General features: G+C 38.1%; 1 protein-coding gene across 2 annotated transcripts in view; it reads right to left on the reverse strand.

Moving 5' to 3' along the window:
- Positions 1-20,811, reverse strand: part of RBKS (ribokinase) — a 66,104-nt gene that overhangs the window by 42,997 nt on the left and 2,296 nt on the right. Inside the window, exons 1-2 of one of the 2 annotated variants that reach the window (XM_048936027.1) lie at positions 6,372-6,579; positions 4,449-4,581 (exon numbers count right to left, since the gene is read on the reverse strand). In XM_048936027.1, the coding sequence (XP_048791984.1) occupies positions 4,449-4,581; positions 6,372-6,403 (165 nt within the window). In that variant the 5' untranslated portion in view covers positions 6,404-6,579. Of the gene's footprint in view, positions 1-4,448; positions 4,582-6,371; positions 6,580-20,811 lie in introns of those variants that run through there. The other variant, XM_048936026.1, reaches the window with a different exon arrangement.

Below are 20,811 nucleotides of genomic sequence, written 5' to 3' on the forward strand. Positions count from 1 at the left end.
GTTCCCTTGAAAATGATACTGTCTGGAAGTGTTCTGAATCTTGTAGTCCTGGATCATTAGCTGGTTTTTAATTGACAACATTAGTAGCAACTTCAGTGTTCTTCTTAAGTGCAGTTCATATTTGAATTTTCTACCTAGAGTTTTCTTGGTGGAAAAATATCAGTGATTATGATCTAGAAAGCGACTATAAACATGGTGTTTCTGGTTTCTATAATTTCTCAGTACTGGATGAACTGTTTATGAATTCAACATGTTTGTTTTATCCAGCACCACCAGACACAGATGAGATGAGTTAGAGAATCGAGCTATACTCTGATGTTTTTCTAAAAGGAAGTTAAAAACCTTGTAATTTCAGTTGCACTAATCCTTTGAGATGAACAGATTTCTGCTTTCTGTTTAGTCAGAGTAATAAACATTTGTTTTGGTTACATTACACAAGCTGAAAAAAAGAAGATGAGGTATATGGAGGAAAAAATAGTCTAACTTAATGTCAAAAATAGTGTTTAGAATATAAAGCCAACATGGTTTTTAGTTCACCAATTTTAGCCTGTATGTCTTCAGCACTCACAGTTCATGCTCCTACTTCCAAGAGCAAGTTGTATATCTGAGCAGTATCAATGACTGACCAATGATATCAGAAGTATTGTTTCCAGAGAAAGAAAGTCATATTTCAGATAAGAAACCAAATGAATATCCTGGTCATAGTCCATAGATGAAGAGTCCCTGACTAATGACCCATCTTCCCATAGAACAGCACTAATAGCTAAAGCTGTCTCTGAGTTACTACAAAGTACAAAGCAGCTGCCTCTGATGCCTGCTTAGAAATTTGTCTAAATAGATAAAAATATGAATTCTGTCTATTAATAAGCTCTGAGAAGGCTTGAGTACTAACAGAGATCAAATCCTACAAAAATCAAATCCTGCAATTTGGAATTCTAAAATTTGTAGAGTCACGGATGAGTGATTCTTCCCCTCACTTATTCTCTTGCATAACCATGTTTTGAAACATACTTTCATTTCTGACATCTTCTATAAGGGATTTTTATAAAGCATGATTAGAGTAGGTCCAGGCTTTTACCAAAAGAGGACAGCAATGTAGATCAAAACAGTGTAATCAGATGAAATGCTTCTCTAGGAAAGGGGAAAAAAACAGTAACAATGAAAAGAACAAAATCAACATTTTCTTTAGTCACTGTGTTATTCATTGTTTGCATATTAGAATATTTCTGACTAGAATAATTCTGCATATTAGAATATCTCTGACTACTCCCAGTTTGCCAGACAGGCATGCATCTTCTGACTGCTTTTGCTGGATGACTGTGGCCACCTGCAATTCAAGCATAAATTGTGCTCACCTTTGTAGCCTAATGGCTGTACTATGGAAATGCATTCCACCTGATGGCGTCATCTTTTCCCTCCCTATCTGCCACAGAGCTTCTACAACAAATCTCAGGATTTGCTCAGTTATTTCAGCAATGAAGTATTTCATAACTATTTCCCGAAAGCTCAACTGAAACCAACTTCCTTCAGCTCTGGGACCTACATAACTGAAAGGCAGGCACCCCTTATTGTTCAACTGTCACGACGACTGAGATCAGCCATGGCACTTTTGCTCACAGCAACAGATCTCAGAACTGGAGGGAAGCCCTTGGAGAAGTTCTTTTAACGTCCTTTTCCTCTGGAAACTTTTTTCCATGTTAGTTCATCAGCATCCAACCCTGTTAATCCCAATGCGTTTGAAGGGCTTATCTTTCCATTCAGACTTTACCTCCAAGGAAGATAGAGTACTGGGAATCAGACTCATTTTAGATTAAAGGCATTCTTACTGACCATGTCAAATTATGTAACATTGTTTTCAACATTTTTTGTTTTTGCTCTAACGCTGCCAGACAGACTACTGGATAAACAGAAAACTAAATGTCTTACTCTGTTGACCACAGAACGCTATATGCGCTGAAGCAGCATTTCTTCTTTCTTGAGTTCTTAGCAATAGCAGTTAGACATGCATTATGGTCTCATGGTTTGCACATTAGCATGAGTGGAATTACATCAGTATTTTTCAACCTGAGTTCTCCTTGCTTACCATGTTTCCCATATGCAGCTAGGAGAGCTGGCTGGCATCATAATAGCTAAAAGAATCAAACTCATCTGTACCTGAAAATTAATTGCAACAAAAACGTATACTTCTTGACCATTTTTTCAATCTATTCTACATAAACATTTTTGGAGAGTGCTTACTCTCTCTGTTGCTTTGAGAGTAGTTTTAAAGAAAAGTATGGTGTTAACAGAAAACACGAAAACAATTGGAGATAACCATCATAATCTGGTCTGTGTCTTTCATATATCTAAGTTCTTACAATTAAGTGAGCATTCAAGCACTTTCTCCTCAGTTTGGCTTACAGATCACCTAAAGAGATCACTACATAATGTGGTAGTCCAGCACTTTCTGAGTAAGAATGAAATGCAGCTGAGGATTAAGTAGAATTTAGTATATGCATTATCAGGCTATGATACAAATGTCCAGTGAAGACCACCCCAAATTGTTTGTCAGTAGTAAAACAGGACTTTTTTCAGCACATACAATGTCTTTCAGATAAACCTTCTTCCATGTTCTTAATCTAGGCTGCTTTGCAGATTTTTTGGTAATGACTGCCATGATGGTGACTTTGGACCCTCTCAAGACTGCCGTGCATTTTCCAGTACTGCGAAGGCTTTCTTATATGAACACAAGCAATTCACTTATCCTCTTAGATCCTCTAGTTCCCTGATGGCAATCTTGTATGCTTCTCTGAACCATTGTCTTTCTTGTCTTTTCGAAGCTGCATCTGTTCCATCAATATGTTGTTTTACTGTACTAAGCAAACTGAAGAAGGCAGTTTAAAGATCAATACTATGATAGATATTGATAACCCAGAGTAACAGCACTCAATTCCACTGATTCTTAGGCAGGAGGTGGAATAATGTTTGCATTTCCACTAGTCAAACTTGGTATTTGGATTTAAAATTAAAATCAACAGCATTCTGTGCTACATATACCGAAAGAAAGAAAGAAAGAAAGAAAGAAAGAAAGAAAGAAAGAAAGAAAGAAAGAAAGAAAGAAAGAAAGAAAGAAAGAAAGAAAGAAAGAAAGAAAGAAAGAAAGAAAGAAAGAAAGAAAGAAAGAAAGAAAGAAAGAAAGAAAGAAAGAAAGAAAAATAGGTTTTACTGAAATGGCATGAATATGATTTTGGAAAGTAACTAGAAATTACTAAATTTTATTAGGAATGCAAATGGTTCCAGGAACACGTATTCACTGAACATAGCTTAGACCATTAAAAAATAAAACAAAATTCACACTTTCAGTGAAAAAAAACCTCTTTAACATTTAGCAGGAAATGTTAGCAGAGAATCATTGCCAATTCATCTTGTGCTAGAATCTGATCACTGCTGAACGCAAAGATGATCAAATACTTTAAATATTAAAAAAGTACAAACATTCTCAGTATAACTTTAAAAACAACAACAACAACAACAACAAAAAACCAACAAAACAAACCCAACCAACAAATCAAACAAAAAACAGTACTATAGAACAACTAGAGATAAGGACCCACAGAAGTGCTTGAAGGTATAATTCAGATTTATAGTTATCAGTCTTCCACCTAAATATAAGGTTGATAAGTAGTGAGAAAGGTTTCCCTGAGATGTCTTTGGTACTCCATAAAAAACTCCTAGCAGCTGATGATCCAACAAATTCAGCATCCTCTCCCCACTATGGCAATAACAAAGTGCATCCAGGCCATCTGAAGCTTCATCTGCAGATAGTATGGGTTAGACAATAAGGCTACAAAGAGACAAAATTCAGTATTACTCTTAATAACGATCACTCAAAACCAATAACATTTAATGGCAAAAATAAAAGAAAAGCACTGCAAAAATATAGTGTCTGCCAGGCAGAATCAGTCCAATGGTCTATTTATATTCCTTCCTGAATTTGTTACTATTTTACCAGTGTTTGTTTTTATAATCAACTACAAAGTAGCTGGTTGACTGCAGTATCTAGCACCTGAATGTCATCATTAAAGCCCTGACAGTTCTAACAACAGGGAGCATAAGGACCAAGTTTACTTGAATTTTGAACATCTCTAATTTTCCTTAATTCTTCCTTTTGTGGTACATCAATTTAAATTTTGCAATCTTTATTTATGTGCAATTTCTGCCAGATCTCTAGCCAACTACTCTTTGGTTCTGGCAGCATTTTTAGAACAGCCTCCTGATCATATTTCATACTTAAATTTATAGCTGAAATAAGGAGAAGAAGAGAGAATTAGAGAGGGATTTAAAAAGAAAAAGAAAAAGAAAATAGCAACAACAACAAAAAAGCTCTTTTCTGTTAGACAACCAAAGGTTTTCTGGAATTTGCATGAACATTTTGTTCAGTTGCAATCCAAGAGCAAGTCAGCGCTTACCTTGCAGATCAGAGAGGTCTTGGCCCCAAGTCGAGCAGACTGGACACACTGATTGGCTCCTTTCCCACCAAAACCAATGAAAAACTTCTGTCCGAGGATAGTTTCTCCAGCTCTTGGCAATCTCGTGGTAAAGCTATTCCAATTTAAAGCAATATTTACATACATTAATGACTGAAAATAGCAACCATCTTCAAAATAAGAGTTACATTCTTACAATTTTAAACTGTCCAACAGCCACTCAATATGAACATCAAAGACTAGAAAGTCCTTTTAGGGTATCTATTCCACAAACCACCAGTTTATGTTTATTCCTTATATGCCACTCAGTCAAGCTGCTCATTTATTACTTTTACTTTACTTAGTTTATTACTTAAACTTAAACTTAATTTATTACTTAGGATTGCATTTCTGTTGTTTCTGTTTCATGTTTCGACCAGAAAAAGAAGCAGTTGATGCCTGACTGGGATTCCCCAGTCTTAATTCAATACAGATACATAATAAATCTATAGGTCTTACTGTTCATGTTGTTTTACTGCAACATTCAGCTCACCTTTACACACTGTTCATTTAACTTCATTACATCTAATTATATACTCTTGAACCACCCTAAGTAATTTTTCACTTTGTTGATGTTCACACCCCTGAAAATTGTAGATCATTATCAAAGCTTTCCTCCCTTCTGCTGTCACTCAGCAGTGACTACTCTCCCTTTTAAATCAAACTCTACAATTTCTTAACATTTTGTTGCTTTTGAACTGACTCCAATTACACTGACATCTTTCTGAGGATGGGTGCCCAGACAGAGGAGCACTAATACAAGTGGAGACCCATGGGGGATGTACTCAAGACAGTTCAGTTTAGTTTCCATTTTGAAAAACAACAAAGTAGAATCGCAATGTTGTTAATGCCACCAGACATTTTGCTATCTCCAGAAAAAGTTGAAAGAAAGAAAACACTCCCCCAAGACAACGGGGGAGAAGTTCTCTGAATGCAAAGCTACACTTGCCGCTTACTTTTCCCACTTCTATTAGAAATACAGAACTCAAAGCTATGTTTATGACTCTCAGATTACCCAAATTTCTGCCTACTCAAGCCATGCATCCCAGGGATACATTTTAAAAATGTAATTCCTACTACCTCCTAAGCTACAAACAAGCTCACAACAAGTGTAGAACAAAGGCCTTCTGCTAGGTAATTCAACCTGTTCAGCCCACATGCAGGTAGCCTGAACCGGCTGCCAAAAGTCTGAAGGAAAGAAAGCGTCCATAGGCAAAGGGGAGTTTGCAGGAATGCAGAGGAATCTGTCCTAATAAGCAAGATTCGCTTTACCTCTGTTTGTCATTTTCTAACATTTTGCCAGTAAATCTTAGAACAGCTTTAAAATTGCCAGCTCTCCAATTCAGAAAAAGGTGACGTACTTCTACGCTAGTAAGTCACTACTGATTGCTGCCTGAAAAGGACATGAGGGATGCGTTCATGTTACTCTCAACTTTATACAGCAAATTTTAGGGCACCTTAGTGTTTACAAAACCTTAGTGAAGTTAATGCCAGAACACAGCCATACCAAATGAAAGTTTTCAAGAAAAAGCAAGCACTTTCTTCTTATTAACTTTCAGTTTTCAACATCCATAGGTCCAATGTTAAGGATCACAATGAAAATGAAATCTAAACTAGTGAAGCTACATAAGTCTTTAACTCCCACAAGATTACTGCTCTGAGGCAGCTGTTATGGGTCTGTCCCTCAGCAGTAGTTACAGTTTCTGAAGATATGCAGTTGGGATGCAAACACTAATTAGGGATGTTTGCTAACACAGCACCCCAAGTTTCTGTGTGAGGGTAAGGTACCCATTCAGCAGGTTTTCTTGTATGGAGGACCAGAAAGAAACCCCAGAAAGACTCACAAGTACAGCTACTGGCACTTACTTTGTTTTCAGGCATGTAGAACCAGGTAGCATTCTGTTCGGAAATGTTTAAGGCATTTTAACTAAAAATGTAATGGTGATTTACAATTATAAGTACCTTGTATATATGGAAGGGGTTGGTAAATTAAAGCAGTTTCCCACAGCAGCCTCTGGCAGGCTGTTTACAACAAAGAGTAACTAACATTTGAGGGAACAAAGTGTAATGATAGTAGTAATGAGCAAGGTATATTAATAGTAACATCTGTAATTTATTGCTATTTTCTCTATTTTATGTGTCACTGGAAGCCAAAATAGTGATGTGGACCGGAGAATGAAGGTCACAAAACTCAGACAAGGAAGCTCCTGTTTGGTCACTGTCGGGCTTCTGCATGCATACTTCCAGAATTATGTGTCACTCAGCAAAGAATAGATGTTATGCTCAGCCTTGGTAAGCAATAGTAATAGCAGCTCTTGTACAGCTCATTTCTTTGACAGATCTCACTACACTTTAAAAAGCAGAACAACATTGTTATTCCTGTTTTGTGGGTGTGAAACTTAGGCAAGTCATTTTGCCTTTTTGTTCCTTGGGTCAGTCAAGAAGCCACTAGCAAAACCAAAAGCAGAGATGAACTCAATCCTCTAGCACACACAGTCTCCTGATTTCAATTCTGCACTGAGAAACCAGTATCAGGTCTCAGTTCATGTTCCTTCCTTAGGGTGCTTTAGGAGATTATAGCTCGTTCTAAATAGAATTTGTTTCTTCAAAAACCTCATGTATTTTTAGAGAAAGATGAACAATTGTGACATCCCAGCAGGCATCTGCTAACGCTGCTGCTTTGAGATCACATGTATTTGTGAGAAGCACGTTCACCCATACATATTCTAGTCAACAGTGGCTAGACCACGACTTGATTCTTCTCGCAGTTATGTTGGCATCAGCATGCAACTCCAATGAAAGCAGCATAATTACACTGGTGAAAAAACAGGCTCGGTGAGGTGAGGATCTGTGCCTCAGTGTTTCAAGTAGGACAGCAAAACAACTGCCTGTGGGAATCAAACAGCTTGTTGAAGACGGGAAGATGACCTTTTTTATTGCTTTGATGAAAAGGCACAAGGCAAAGGGCAAAGGATCAAGTTGGAACAGTGATTTGTAATTAGCCAATTTTAAAAATAGGCTAACAGCCTAGGTAAGAACATGCAGCGAGTTCCTGTAGCTCACTGTAAACAAAAAAAGCCACCCTCATTGCATTTCAGGCACAATCACCATTCCTTCCAGAGCAGTTCTACACTCCAGAAGCCTATTTTTATCTTCTATATTAAAACAAATTCAAAGTACTGATCTATATACATAGCCTGAAAGTTTCACTTTCACTGACATAGGTATTCAAGATTTTTTTCCCCCCAAATGCAACACTTTCCTCTTGTCATTTAATTCTGCAACTGCACTTACTTTCAGTTCAGATCAGACTACTTTAATAAGCATTTCAGGCTTCTGTTATGAGCAGGCAGTGATGACTAATTTGTATAAGGAACCCTATAAATTCTTGGCTTATTGATGGTGCCACAAAGAATACTCAGAATGGCCTAAAAATGATGAAACAGCCAATGTTACTCCAAAACTAGGCTACATAAGTTAATTAGAAAAACTGTCACACTGGTTTTCAGAATTGTTACATAAAGTGTTTTGTAAAGCTATTTACAACTTTGGCATAATTTGAAAACACTGACATGAAAAAAGTAGTTTAAGTTGCTAACTAACAGACTGCTCGTAGCTTATGTGTCAAATTCTCCACAGCTTTGAGAGGATAAATGGTGTAAAGGATATTGATCTCATGTCTTATGAGCAACCAGAAACTAAACACGAAATCCCCCAAGACCTATTAGATGGGGAAAAAAAACACTATAGAATATATTTTGCAAATCGTGCACAGTAATACAGATCATGGAGGAACTTTCAGACTAAAACATCCTGAAATGCTTTGGGCTACAAATAAAGGGATATAATCACTCAAAATGTCAACAGTTTTAACAAAACAATATTTAAATGTAAGAAACACACAGCAGAATTACCCACAGTTTTTTGTGGGAAATGAAGATTCTTACATCCAGCTATGCTTCAGAGGTTTGGCGTAAACAGAAGTACACAAATAACAATTTCACCACTGCATTAACTTTGATCCTTTATCTAGTGTGTGCCACAAGTTCTGTTAAAGGCTAGAGCTGGTTAGCACTTGTGTTTTTAGACAGATATCCCTTAGGACTGGTGGCACTGGGAAAAGAACAGAACCTTCCACTACCTCATTGATGCACTGAACCAGAGGTGAAGTGCAACTAACTGAGTTATGAATGCCACTTTCCACAGTAGTGTGGTTTTCTTGAACAGTTCCCATCTAGCAGCGACTAGATCACAATCGGAAATATCGTGTCTGAAGGAAGGAGGAAGGGAAAGGGAACAACGCACATAAGCAGCATTTGCATAAACTAATCTTGAAATTAATCATGGTTTGCTTCCGATTCCTGATGCCTAACCGATGTCTGTTTGGTGCTTTCAACATGCAAAAATATTACAAAGGTACACTATTACTGTCAGCTTCAGCTGATACAGAAGCATTTTCCCAAAGTTCACTGTGCATTCATTGTGCCAGGCTGGATGTGGCTCTGGGCAGCCTGGCCTACTGGTTGGCGACCCTGCACATAGCAGAGGGGTTGAAACTAGATGATCATTGCAGTCCTTTCCGAAACAGGCCATTCTATGATTCTCTGATTCTCTGATTACCCTTATTGCTTACAGAGTTCACTAATGCCAAATGTTTTGTGTTTTTTCCACAGGTCATTTTAATTAGCATCAGCAAACTGACCCATGCTGGTGTCCAGCAGGCAGGGTGGGCCAGATCATGTTGCCAGGACTGAGGAGGGGGTGAGTGAGGGAGCAGCAGTACTGCCTTCCCTGTGGCCACACATGCATGCTGCCCTGTGCCACTGATACTGCCCTGTCTGCTGAAAACGTGGGATGCTTCGCAACCAGGGCTTTGGTCGTAGTACAACATACTTGGTTCTGTATGAACGTTGAAGAAAATCATAAAGTGTCAGATTATTTCTGGGCAACAACGTGGTTTTAGCATGCATGAGAAAAAGAAAAGAAAAAAAAAACAAGATGTACGTCAATGTTTTTCTTTTGAAGAAAGAGAAAAGAAAAACAATATTCTCATCAGGCAGTTCAGAGGGGAAGAGAATTTGTATGTTAGATTAGATATCACGTTATCTAAGAGGACTGTCATTTACATAGTATCTAAAGAATATTTAAACACCTTTTTTTTTCTCCTGAAGAACAGTGAAGATAATCAAGGGTATGAAAAAAGTAGCAGAAATGATGCATTTAAAGGCATTTTAATGAACAGGAATATAATGTAAAGGCTTAGAATTTAGCTTTGATTCTGCTCTCTTTGAATCCCTGAATAAAACTGGCTCTTTTTCCCCTCCTGGGAATTCCCTGAAATGGGGAAAATCCCTGGGAGATTAGAGTAGGTGTAGCTAGCCACTGTCTAGTACATACAATTTACTGGGCTTTCATGCTCCTCAGAGCCGAACAAATACAAAGGAAAGAACAGCTCTTGCCTCTAACTAGGAATATTAGTACATCATTGTGGTGAAAAAGTCTCAGACCTCTTTTGGATCTGGCGTAATATTTTGGTTTAGCCTCAGTCTCTTTTGTCTCACTTAATTTTTAAAGATTTGAACATGTACTATGGGAAAGTATCCATAATATGGAGACAAAAAGACCACAATTCTTTTCAAAATCTGATGTTCTTGACTCCTTCTTGCTTTCATCCCTTTTAATAATCCACTAAAGCATCTTATTGGAAGGTAGAAAACTTTCAGAATTATGAAGAGATTACCTCAGGAATGCAGTTAACTACAGCTTGGTTTAAATATTGGGCTATTCAGTTCTAGGTTTTAGTCTCACTTCAGATCTCTAAACCGAAAAAAATTAGAGACAATTGGAAATAATAGAAAATACTCCATGTATTCTTCCAACTATTTCCCTGAATATGACAAGTCTTTCTTTAAAAAAGTTCACTTTTCATACTACTCATAAAATTGGCTACCATTTCTTGGATGGTCTGGGTTCTCTCACTAGGACACATAACAGTGTAATAAGAGTATCCAAACTGGTACCTGGCAAAATAATTGATGGCTAAAGAACAATCCTTTCACAGGACAGTGCTGAAGTACAGTGGCAGTGTGAGATATAAAAACTTTACCCCATCTTACATTCTGAAGATTTTGCTAAAACTTGCTTGATTTTACATAATCTACAATCTGTCACCATGACACAAATGATGAGTTAGTGCAGAGCAGCAGGAATCATTCCATCCAGTTTTGTGATCAAAGAAACACGTGCATTTTATCAAATACATACATATATATTTTCTAAAGGCAGATTATTTCGTGAATCTCATTACTGAATGGGTCAACAGTTGAACTGACACAATGGTGAACATCTCTGGCAAGTGAAAAATCTAAAGGAATGGCTGAGACTACAGGAGGGCCACAAAAGTGGCACCTTCTTATATGAGCTTTACCTCTTCCAAAATAATATTGTGCAATCACAAACTCAGCTTAAAAAGACGAAAACACACAATATATAGAATGAGAATGGATGTACATAGCCCTCCAACAAGGATTTTAATGAATGTTTCTGCTGACCCTCTGTACAGGGGTAAATTTTGCCCTTCTAGATCTTAAAAGATGGAACAAAGAAGGCACTCAGATGAATATCCTGCAGCTGTTAGAGTAGCACGCTGTAGTGCACGTCACTGAAATGACATCATCAAGAGATCAGAGTTCCTAAATTATACTGGAGAGCTGAAAGTTTCAGAACAGAGGAAAAAGCTTTTCCTGGAACAGTAGGCCTTTCCTCACATCTCTAGCAGTTAACTTTCAGGGAAAAGGTGGGCACAACACCGGCGATGTAATTCCGAACTGGATGCTCAAAAGAGATTAAAAAAATGCATGAATCTAACCTGAGATATTTAAGCCTCAGCAAACGTTCCATCACTTTTACAAAACATCTGTTTTGTATTTTAAAAAGATTGTGGAAATTTTCAAAATTACTACTCTCTAACTATTATTTCCCTCCCACGTTGTTCTTCATTGATACCTCTCTATTACATTATTTTTGGAACTGCAGTTACATAATTATTTTCAAGGCAATATGATGATGATGTTAGAATAGACTGTTTCCAAAACGTGCTGTTCTTACCTAGCACTGCAGAAGCCTTCCTGCAGTTCCTATGCTGAACAGAACACTGTAACTTCATAAAATACCAGGCTTAAAGCAGAAACCAAACAGAAAAAAATCCCACAAAACAAAATAACCTTTGCAACCCAAGCAAAGAGTGATCTTTACATGTCTCTGAATGATAAAGAAGACATATGTGGCCTAGATAGGTCACAGGGTCCTAGTTCTTGTCAGCATAATTTCTTATACAATGGTAAATCAACAAAGTAATCCATACTTCTGTTTCACTCTCATGCAGAAAAAAATATCAGCTGCTGATCTCCCTAAAGTCCTCTCCTCTGTTTATTCTCCTTCCTCCTGTGCCACCCTCCACATTATTTATGGGCATTTTGTACACAAGCACATTTGCTTTATGAACTACAGTACTAAAAGCAGCATCATAGATGTGTTTTCACTACATAGTTATCAAGATGAAGTAGTGCAGTCTAAATACTATTTGTGCTCCCCAGTAAAAAGTTGCTCTAAAAGCTTGTGGCCAAGACAATAATTTTGATAAAGTTTTTCAATAAATTTTGAAATACAGTGTTTCCTTCAGAATCCACATGGGTCACAACTGAAAAATGTAAGCAAAAATTTAGTTTACATACACTTAGTCAATTTATCAATAAATGTAGCCAACATATTTAAATACACCAAAATCCTTCAGTAGCTAAGTTTCTGCTTTGAAGCTAGCTTACCCTTGATTCACCAATAAACAAAGCTATACTTTAAATTCCTTCTCATCATAAAGGTGCCTACTAGAGTCTTCTATTACAGCAACATTAAAGCTTGTGTGGCAAAGACAAGAATTGGCAGTGTACAGAGGGTGCTTGCCTTTGTCATGGTTAACTCAGTCACGGCAGGTAGGAATCTCCTCTGCATTTACCTTTTTCACAGTTTAAGTTTTCTGAGGAAAAGTAGATCTCTAAATATCAGAAAGATGTGAATATCAGAAAGTGAGGCACTGAAATAGATTGCCCAGAAAGAGGTGGTGGATGATCCATCCTTGGAGACATTCAAGATCAGACAGCACAGGGCTCTGAGCGCCCTGAAGTAGCTGTAGGTGTCCTTGATCACTGCAGGGAGTTGGATTAGATGACCCTTAAAGGTCCCTTCCAACTCAAACTATTCTATGATTCCACGTAAATCTGCATAACCCTGGCTTGCAATACCTGCCAACAGACAACTCTCATGTCTCCAGTAATGCCCACGATTTAACGAGCAACAAGGAATGAAAACTGACGGATTATCTGCTCATTTTCACTGCCTCTATATGGTGTACTGCTGAGCCCCAGCAAAACCACCAACTGCTTTTCCCAGCAGGTCATTCTTTACTTAGTTCTATCTGGCTAAAAACCCAACAGATTGAATAATAGTAGGATGTTCCCAATAAATAATACTAACTGGATCAGAGAATTAGAAGGAAGGAGGTATGTTCATTCTCATTACAGATGAGAACATGAGAAATGCTTGTTTTTCCAAATAAGTAATGAATTTGATTTGCCTTTCATATTCCTTCCCATCTTTTATTTTCAGCAATGACCAACGCACCTTCTTTTTCTTTTTGCTGTGTATACTCTCAAGATTTACACATTTTAAATAAACAGGGAACTGAGAAGATAGGAAGTATGGGAAATGATGGAGGCAGTAAATTAGCAAAAGTGAATTCTGATTCTTCGGAAGCAAAAGTTATTGATGGAAAGATGAGGGGCAGAAAAAAGAGCAGTACAGCAAACAAGTGCATTGCAGAGAGACAGCAACAAGAGGTGGAGATAAGCAAGGGAAAATCATTATGGTTCAGGGATGACATGCTATTGATCTAGTAGAGGGAAATAAAAGGAGAGAAAACGGAGTGAAGTCAGAAATGGAAAGAAGAAATAATAAAACCCATAAAGGAGTGCAGAACTGATATATTTGGGAACATTACCACCTTCTTATTTTATAATTACGTGTCAGAAGGATCATCATGTTCTGCACCTACTTAGGCACCACACTGGTAAAAAACTTTTATGTATTTTCTTCAGGCTCAATGTATACGTTGCTATGCTTGGAGGGAACCAGGAATGTCAGCATCAAATAATTTACTGGAGCTTGATATAAGAGCTAACAACTGGAGCCTTATAAAACAAGCACCGAAACCTTACTAGTGAACTCCTATGGAAAGAACAGCTCAGACAGCTCCTCTAGGCAACATCATATATATGCCTGCCTAGAGTGTTTTTACACAAATTTGTTACCATCGACCGTACGATCTTTATTGCAGCTTTTGATTTGTGCCAGCAGCTCTTTACTGTCAGGAGTACTAAAATTTACCCAAAGATATTTATGTCTAGAAATACATCTAGGAAAACAGTTATTTCCATTAATAGTACAGCCAGAAAGTAATTCATTAACAAGACAGAACATAACTATTCATCATATCACTCTGAGGCTCATTGTGGGGCGGAGGGATGGGGGGAAAAGAAAATACAAGAGTATCAGTGTTGAGTGTTAAAATACAATGCTTAACAGTTGTATGTATTGTGACAAATATTTTCTAAGGAATTTCTTTAGAAAATTTCCCTTTTGATTCAGTATTCTTGTATGGCAAAGATTTCCAAGCTAGAAGGACAAGATAGGTTATTTTAAATTGTCAAAAATAATTTCCAGTAAGAACAGGGAAAGTAACAACAACAACAACATCAAAACCTGTGGAATTTATATGGTAAAAGTATTCAGTGGGGCAAGAAAATTTAGATACATTAATAATCCAATGTAATATTCTATCTCCATCACTAGCATAGAGCAGGAGCCATAGGAATACCCTGAAGTACTGATGACAGCAATGCCCAGTGGATCACTAGTTTGGATTCTAATTATTTGCAACTGTACAGTACCCAGGAATTCTACAAAAAGCAAAAGATGACAGTTGTGAAATCTGTGAAGGGGGGTGTTATAATGTGAAGCAATGGCCATATGCTATTGTGAATTGCTGAGGCAAAATTACATCTTTCTGTAGCAGAAATTAACACAAATGCTTCACTCCTGATGTTCTTATTGGAAAAATGGTAACTAAGCTTTTATTCCAAAAGCCTCCTTCCCTGATCATAATGTTATTAGTTTTTGACTTCTCACTTTCTTCAGAGATATCACTCTGGGTTTTCCAGTGGCAGATGAAGACACTCATGTGGCTGCTCTAACATCAGCTGGCTGTATGCTCACTAAAAGCTGAGGCATATCAGTCTCAAAAAGACTGCACACAAGAGTTGTGTCTTTTTTTATTCCATTCCAGCCTGGCATCGCCTGGCTCTGTCTCCATGAACTTCAGTGAGAGAAGAAGCTCTTTTGTATTGCAGCAACTAAGGTGGGAATAATTTCAGGAAGAACTTTTTCAAATACTAGACACTCAGTGAAAATGGACACACGCAAGTCTTTTATGTAATTGGGCTCAGCATTTTGAGATTTTCTTCTAACGCTCTGTCCCAGACTACTTAAGTAGAGATATTAAGAGAGTTCAGTTCTCTTATGTGGGAAAGCAGGCGGGATGAAAAGTGCACAGGAGTCACATATTTCTGTAATTAAAATACATAACCATAACATGGCCACAAATTTTGGCTCATGTTGCAATATCTAGGCTGATGACCTCCGTTCTCTGTCAACCTTTTTCCTCTCTCTCTATTCTTGCTTAGAAAATTCTACCTTCTTGACTTAAAAATTCCGAAGTATTTAAGTGATGAAACGAGTAAAGCTATTAACCTACCACGTGCATCTTCTAGCGTAAGCAGCTGTTATAACAGTGGACACTACACTGTAAATGAATGAACTTTCCGTCGCCATCAGTGTTGAAACTGGCCTCGGCTGTCACCAGACAATGAGAAACCACATACATACTCAGGAAGGTTCAACAAAGAGATTCAGCTACCGATAGCTGGCAAAGAAGGCACCCATTAAAAAGATGAGAAGACTGATAGGCACACTGCTTTACTTTTGTGGGTAGTGTCTAATAGTTTACTGACCTCGAAAGGGAAAAAATGCCAGTCTCGTGAGACTGTAAACTTGTGGTGCTGTGAATCAAAGCAGGGAGTAGCACTGAACAATGCAGAACAAGGAGCATCGTGGTGCTTCAGATGAGTGCTCTTTGCACGGCAAGAACACAAGATGGAGTAGCTGACTTTCTTCTCCCACTTGGAAAATACACCCCAAAAACTTATCACCTGCTAGGATCAAAATGTTTCTGGATTCATTTACTCCATTACCCAAGTGAACTCTCTAGAGAATTAAGCAATAGTTTCCTTGCCTCATATGGACTAAACCTAAAAGCTTGGTAAACACTAGTTTTATCTCACAAACCATAATTTTTAATTGCTAACACACATAGGAAGGGCATAATCCTCCACTGATGATATCATAGTCTACTGCCATGGAAATGACTGCAGTACCATAAACACAGGTTTAAGATGACCTCATTTTAGTAGGAAAGAGGGAAATTTCAGTGGAATGTGAATGACATTGGGAGTAAGCACACAGAGATACTTTATAGTAAAAAACCTCTCTTACTTGTCAGTTGAAATATGGAAGATGAAGGCAACAGCTAAAAGAGTGGCTGAACAGTGCAGGAGTTCTGCTGTCCAAGCTGTATTACTGCCTCTGAATTGCTGAATACAGACAGCCCTCTGAACTCACGTCAGGGTTCCTCTCCATAAACTCACTGCTCCAGACAGGAGTGAAATCCCTGCCCTGACAGGCTCACAGTTTAACCACATGAGCATGAACAAAGTAGGGCTATGAGAATACAGGGCAGGATCACAGAACAACATTGTAGCTGGAACGCTTCCTAGAATGAGTAAGTGCTTCAGAAGTGGGAGGAAGAGAACCATACAGTCTCTTGAAGCACACAAAATAACATGAAGTCAGAGGCAAATTCAGAAGTACAATCTCAATGTGGCAAGTGCTAAGCATCTTGGCATCGGCTCAGGAAAATACATATATTTAACCTTCAGCTCTGAAGTAATCTGAGAGGCGTCAAACAACTTAAAGATTGGAAGTTGAATTTTGTGTGTAAGCTTCGTGTTGCTGAGAGCTAGGAATGCTGAGAGCAGTGTAGGACCCTAAGATGAAATGAGAAAAGAAGTTTGGGCTGAGAACAGGGAGTGGAGAAATGCAACAGGCGATAATGATCTCACTTAAGTAGAACCTTTCATCTTAAAGGATCTCAAAGCAATTTACAAACTTAAACAGACCAGACACTGCAGCTGGTAGGAACAGAAGCAGACATCTGGGAACTCATTCATGGGAAGGAGGAGGTAATAGAGGACTTACTGCGTGCTGTATCTTCCAAAGTGCTGTTGCTGGGAGAAGACAGCAAGACTAGAACAGAGCTTTTTCCTAAGCCTCGCCAAGCAGCCATGTGAGAAAACTGCAGAAAACAAGCAGGCAGCTCTGCCTGAGCTGGCAGAAAGAGAAGCAGAAAAACAGGGGCTCTCTGGACAGCTGGGGAGCTGTAGCTGTTAGGATTGTAGTTCCCCTGCCTTTTTTCTCAGCCTCAGCTCTACAGCTTCTTCACACTTTCTGCTATAAAACCTCATGCCTATCATTTTGCCCTTTCAATACCTTCCTCCAGTTTCTCTCCACCTTTTCTCTATCTTTCTACAAAGCCAAATCCCTTCACTTTTGGTCCCAGAACTCCAAAATCTTTTCCAAGTGCACAGTAGGGCAAGCAATGCTACTTTTTGATTCTGGGAAGACAAAGAAATTACTTCAAATATGGCATTTATGTAGTACAGGCCTGACTATAGTACTGTAACAAGCATTCTTTAGCTCAAAAGCACTACTAAATACATATTATTAAACTGAAATAGGTAAATCTAAAAATTAAGAATCATATTAGATATTGTTGAAATGAAGTTACTTCTGGAAGGAAAGACATCACCTAATTTCAGTACACAGTAGATTAGTACAAAAAATAAAGACACCAAATGAAAGGGCAGAAGATGTCAATTAAATGGAATCCAGAAAGCAACTCTTTTATTCCATTTAGATTAAAAAAAAAAAACTTTAAGTTAAACGATGTAGTTTAACATCTGTATTTCCCAAGACTTTTGAAACTTACATGTTTCCAATAAAGAAGGGAGAAAAAGGGTTTTCATGGATAAGAACCAAAGACAAGTGTATAGCAGGTGTTCTAAGATGTCCAGCTCAAGCAGGACCCACAGCATCCTCTGCTACACAAACAACAGTTTGTTTCAGAAAGTGCCAGCTGTGATCAATGGTACACTGTCTCCTCCTCATGTTTTATAAACTTGGTTGCAAATGCAGCTCTTGTAATACATTAAAAGAAGTCATTGGTGGCCTCAGCTTAGATATCCTGTGTTTTTAAGTAAAATCCAGCCAGACATTTCCCCACCTTCTCTTCAGGAGTGGAATGTAATTCCCAATAGTTTCAATACAGTAAAACATTAAACTGTGATGCATCCTGAAATAAGCACTCCTATCTCAGGGGGCAGAGACAATTTCACATCAGTTTGCAGCATTGGAAAGCCTCCTGTGATATGAATGAGCTTTGTGTCAGTCAGGTCTTACATCAGATAAGCAGAGTCTGAGCTATTTTGGATACTCGAAACTATATTTGTATAGAACAACTTTATTCCTTTAGTCTGTTATTGAGAATTTCACCAACCTGATTTTTACTGTCAATTTTTTTTTTCTTTTTTCCCCAGGATGCAGCTTTCTTCTTGTAAGGCAAGAGAAGTCAAAGGGGATTTGTTCTAAACCATATTTGAGGTCCTCTATAATCAGGACAGAACAACAAAGCACAGAGCCTGCAGATCTTACATTTACTATACATCCAAAACTTTGCTAGGTCAGAGAAGAAGACGAGGCTCTGAAATCAAGCCCAGATTTTTCACTATTACATAAAGCAAACAATTCACAGATGACACATTCTCTCATGCCTCGATGCCTTTCTCTGGATCCAAAAGATTAATTTCCTCAACTGGACTAAGCTTGTATTCCTTCACAGTTGTGCTTTCCCATGCTGCTGGCAACAGCAGACTGACTAGAATGAGGAGTGGCTGCTGCAGGGGAAGCATTACAGATAAAAACAAAAACACAAACGGAATGGGTTTGAAGGATTCTAGAACACTTTTCTCTGCTGCTAGGAGAAGCTGAAGAGCAGAAAAAAATATATGAAAGAACAGTAACTCTGAAACTTGGTGACTGCATGCATGAGAAACGGTGGCAATGAGAACACGTGAAAGACCTGGAAACAAAGCAAAGTTTAATGTGAGACTTTCCCTGCTACCTCAAAAGAAACATAAGAAAATTCCTTTTCATATCCCTGCAAAAAAGAAAAAGGCTGAAATTAGTGATCCAAGTATTGCACTTTAAAAAAGTACATACACTGCTTAAGATTATGGATTTCCAACGAGACAGTGAGTCATTTACTGCAGCACTTCAGCAGACAGTAGCCACCAGGAAAAGCTTAAGAGAAAGAGGTAGAATCTCATTCACCATTGGAGGTAACTTTGCCATTATGCAAAAGCAGGGACTGTGCTCTGTTAATGAAGGTGATTTGACACACCCATCAGACTCCTCTGGATGTCAATTCCAGATATGCATTTGTCATTGCTGTCCATTCTGGCAACACACTACTTTGTAGGTCAGTGCTTCCTCCACCAAGTCTTCTTCTAGTGAATGCCTTTAATTGGTTGGCTTGTTGCAATGACAATGGTTACAAGAGGGGGCCTGAAGGCCTACTTTCTAGTTCTGTTCCCCAGAGGAAATAAGCAATCTGAGAGAAGGATTAAGATCCACTGAAAAACTAAGACTTCAAATTTCGAACATCCTAACAAACATCATTTTCCAGCATTTGGGCTGTCGTCTCATTCTCTTGAATTCAAGCGAAAAACTGTTGCTATTGTGACTATCTAAAGACTTTTTCCATCTTACATTTTGTTCCTTGCTTTTGCTGTTTTCAATTCCCATGCCAAAGTTTCTCCTGTTTATTCTAATTGTTTTAGTGTGTCTGACTCTCATTGGTTTATATGTTTAGTCTTGTCCTGATTTAGTATGAATTAAAACACTGCCACGATCAGACTGCAAATATGAGTCAGAACAGAAACTATTTAAATAATACTATGGATGGTACCCATCTGGCTTGATATCTAGATCATATAGAATAATGCTGTTTTTGTTTTCTGCTACTGTTGTCTGGAATTGCCGATGAAGTGTTGATTGTGATTGTGACCACAAGTATGTTTTGTTCCTGGTCCTGTTAAGCCAAAAGAGTGTGGTTTACTGCATGTATGTACGTGAGGTTGTTTTGATTATACTAAATTCACTTTAAAAAACCCACATTTTGCCACTGCAGCGCTACAGGACAATAAGAAAAGAATTTCCAATGAGAACAGTATTTTAAAAGCAAACCACTGGGCTCCTTCTCTTTAAAAGAATCTTAAGGGACGCTACCCTTTCTTCTGAATTTGATTATTTCTCAAAATTACATGTGAATACTGTTTTCAACTGAAGGCCTCCTTTCCTTCTCTTCTCATTCATTATGTAAGACTTAGCAAATTTCACATTGCATATTTCACACAGAGGTTATGCTTCTTTAAATCACTTGTTTACTGTGTTGAGTAAAAACATTATATGGCAACTTTTTTTATTTGGTGAATCTGGTTACCATATGTTCAATGGTAGCTTCAGGCATATCATTTGGATTTTCAGTACCTTGTCTCTGAAGACCTAGGAATGCTTACCACTAAATACTTGCCACCCTCATTTTCTAGTTTTCCAGAAAGAGGGTGAAGACTGTATTCTGGAGGGCCAATGTTGCACCCTGTCAGTGCCTCTGGCAAAGCCTCAATGAGTACGCCTCTATTCTAGGAAAGACAGGCTTCAGTTCTAAGCAGTGAATAAGACTATCGACCACAATGTGCCCAAAGACGTGCCTGACCTCATAGTGCACGACCCTCATAGTTTATTCAGACTCTTCAAATGGGTGATAGACAGGCATGTAACACGTGAGCACTGCTCCCCGTGCCTTTTCCAAACTAAAACATCAGCATAAATGACAGACAAGTGGATGAAAACCTGATGTTCTTCTGTTCCTGCTGAAATGAACCCATACTATATATGGCTCCCCCTACATTGCAGACATAAAGACAGTTAAGAGAGACTCCTAGCATGAATTCCAACCTGGTAG

Source organism: Lagopus muta, chromosome 2, assembly GCF_023343835.1.
Source record: "Lagopus muta isolate bLagMut1 chromosome 2, bLagMut1 primary, whole genome shotgun sequence".
NCBI lineage: Eukaryota > Metazoa > Chordata > Aves > Galliformes > Phasianidae > Lagopus > Lagopus muta.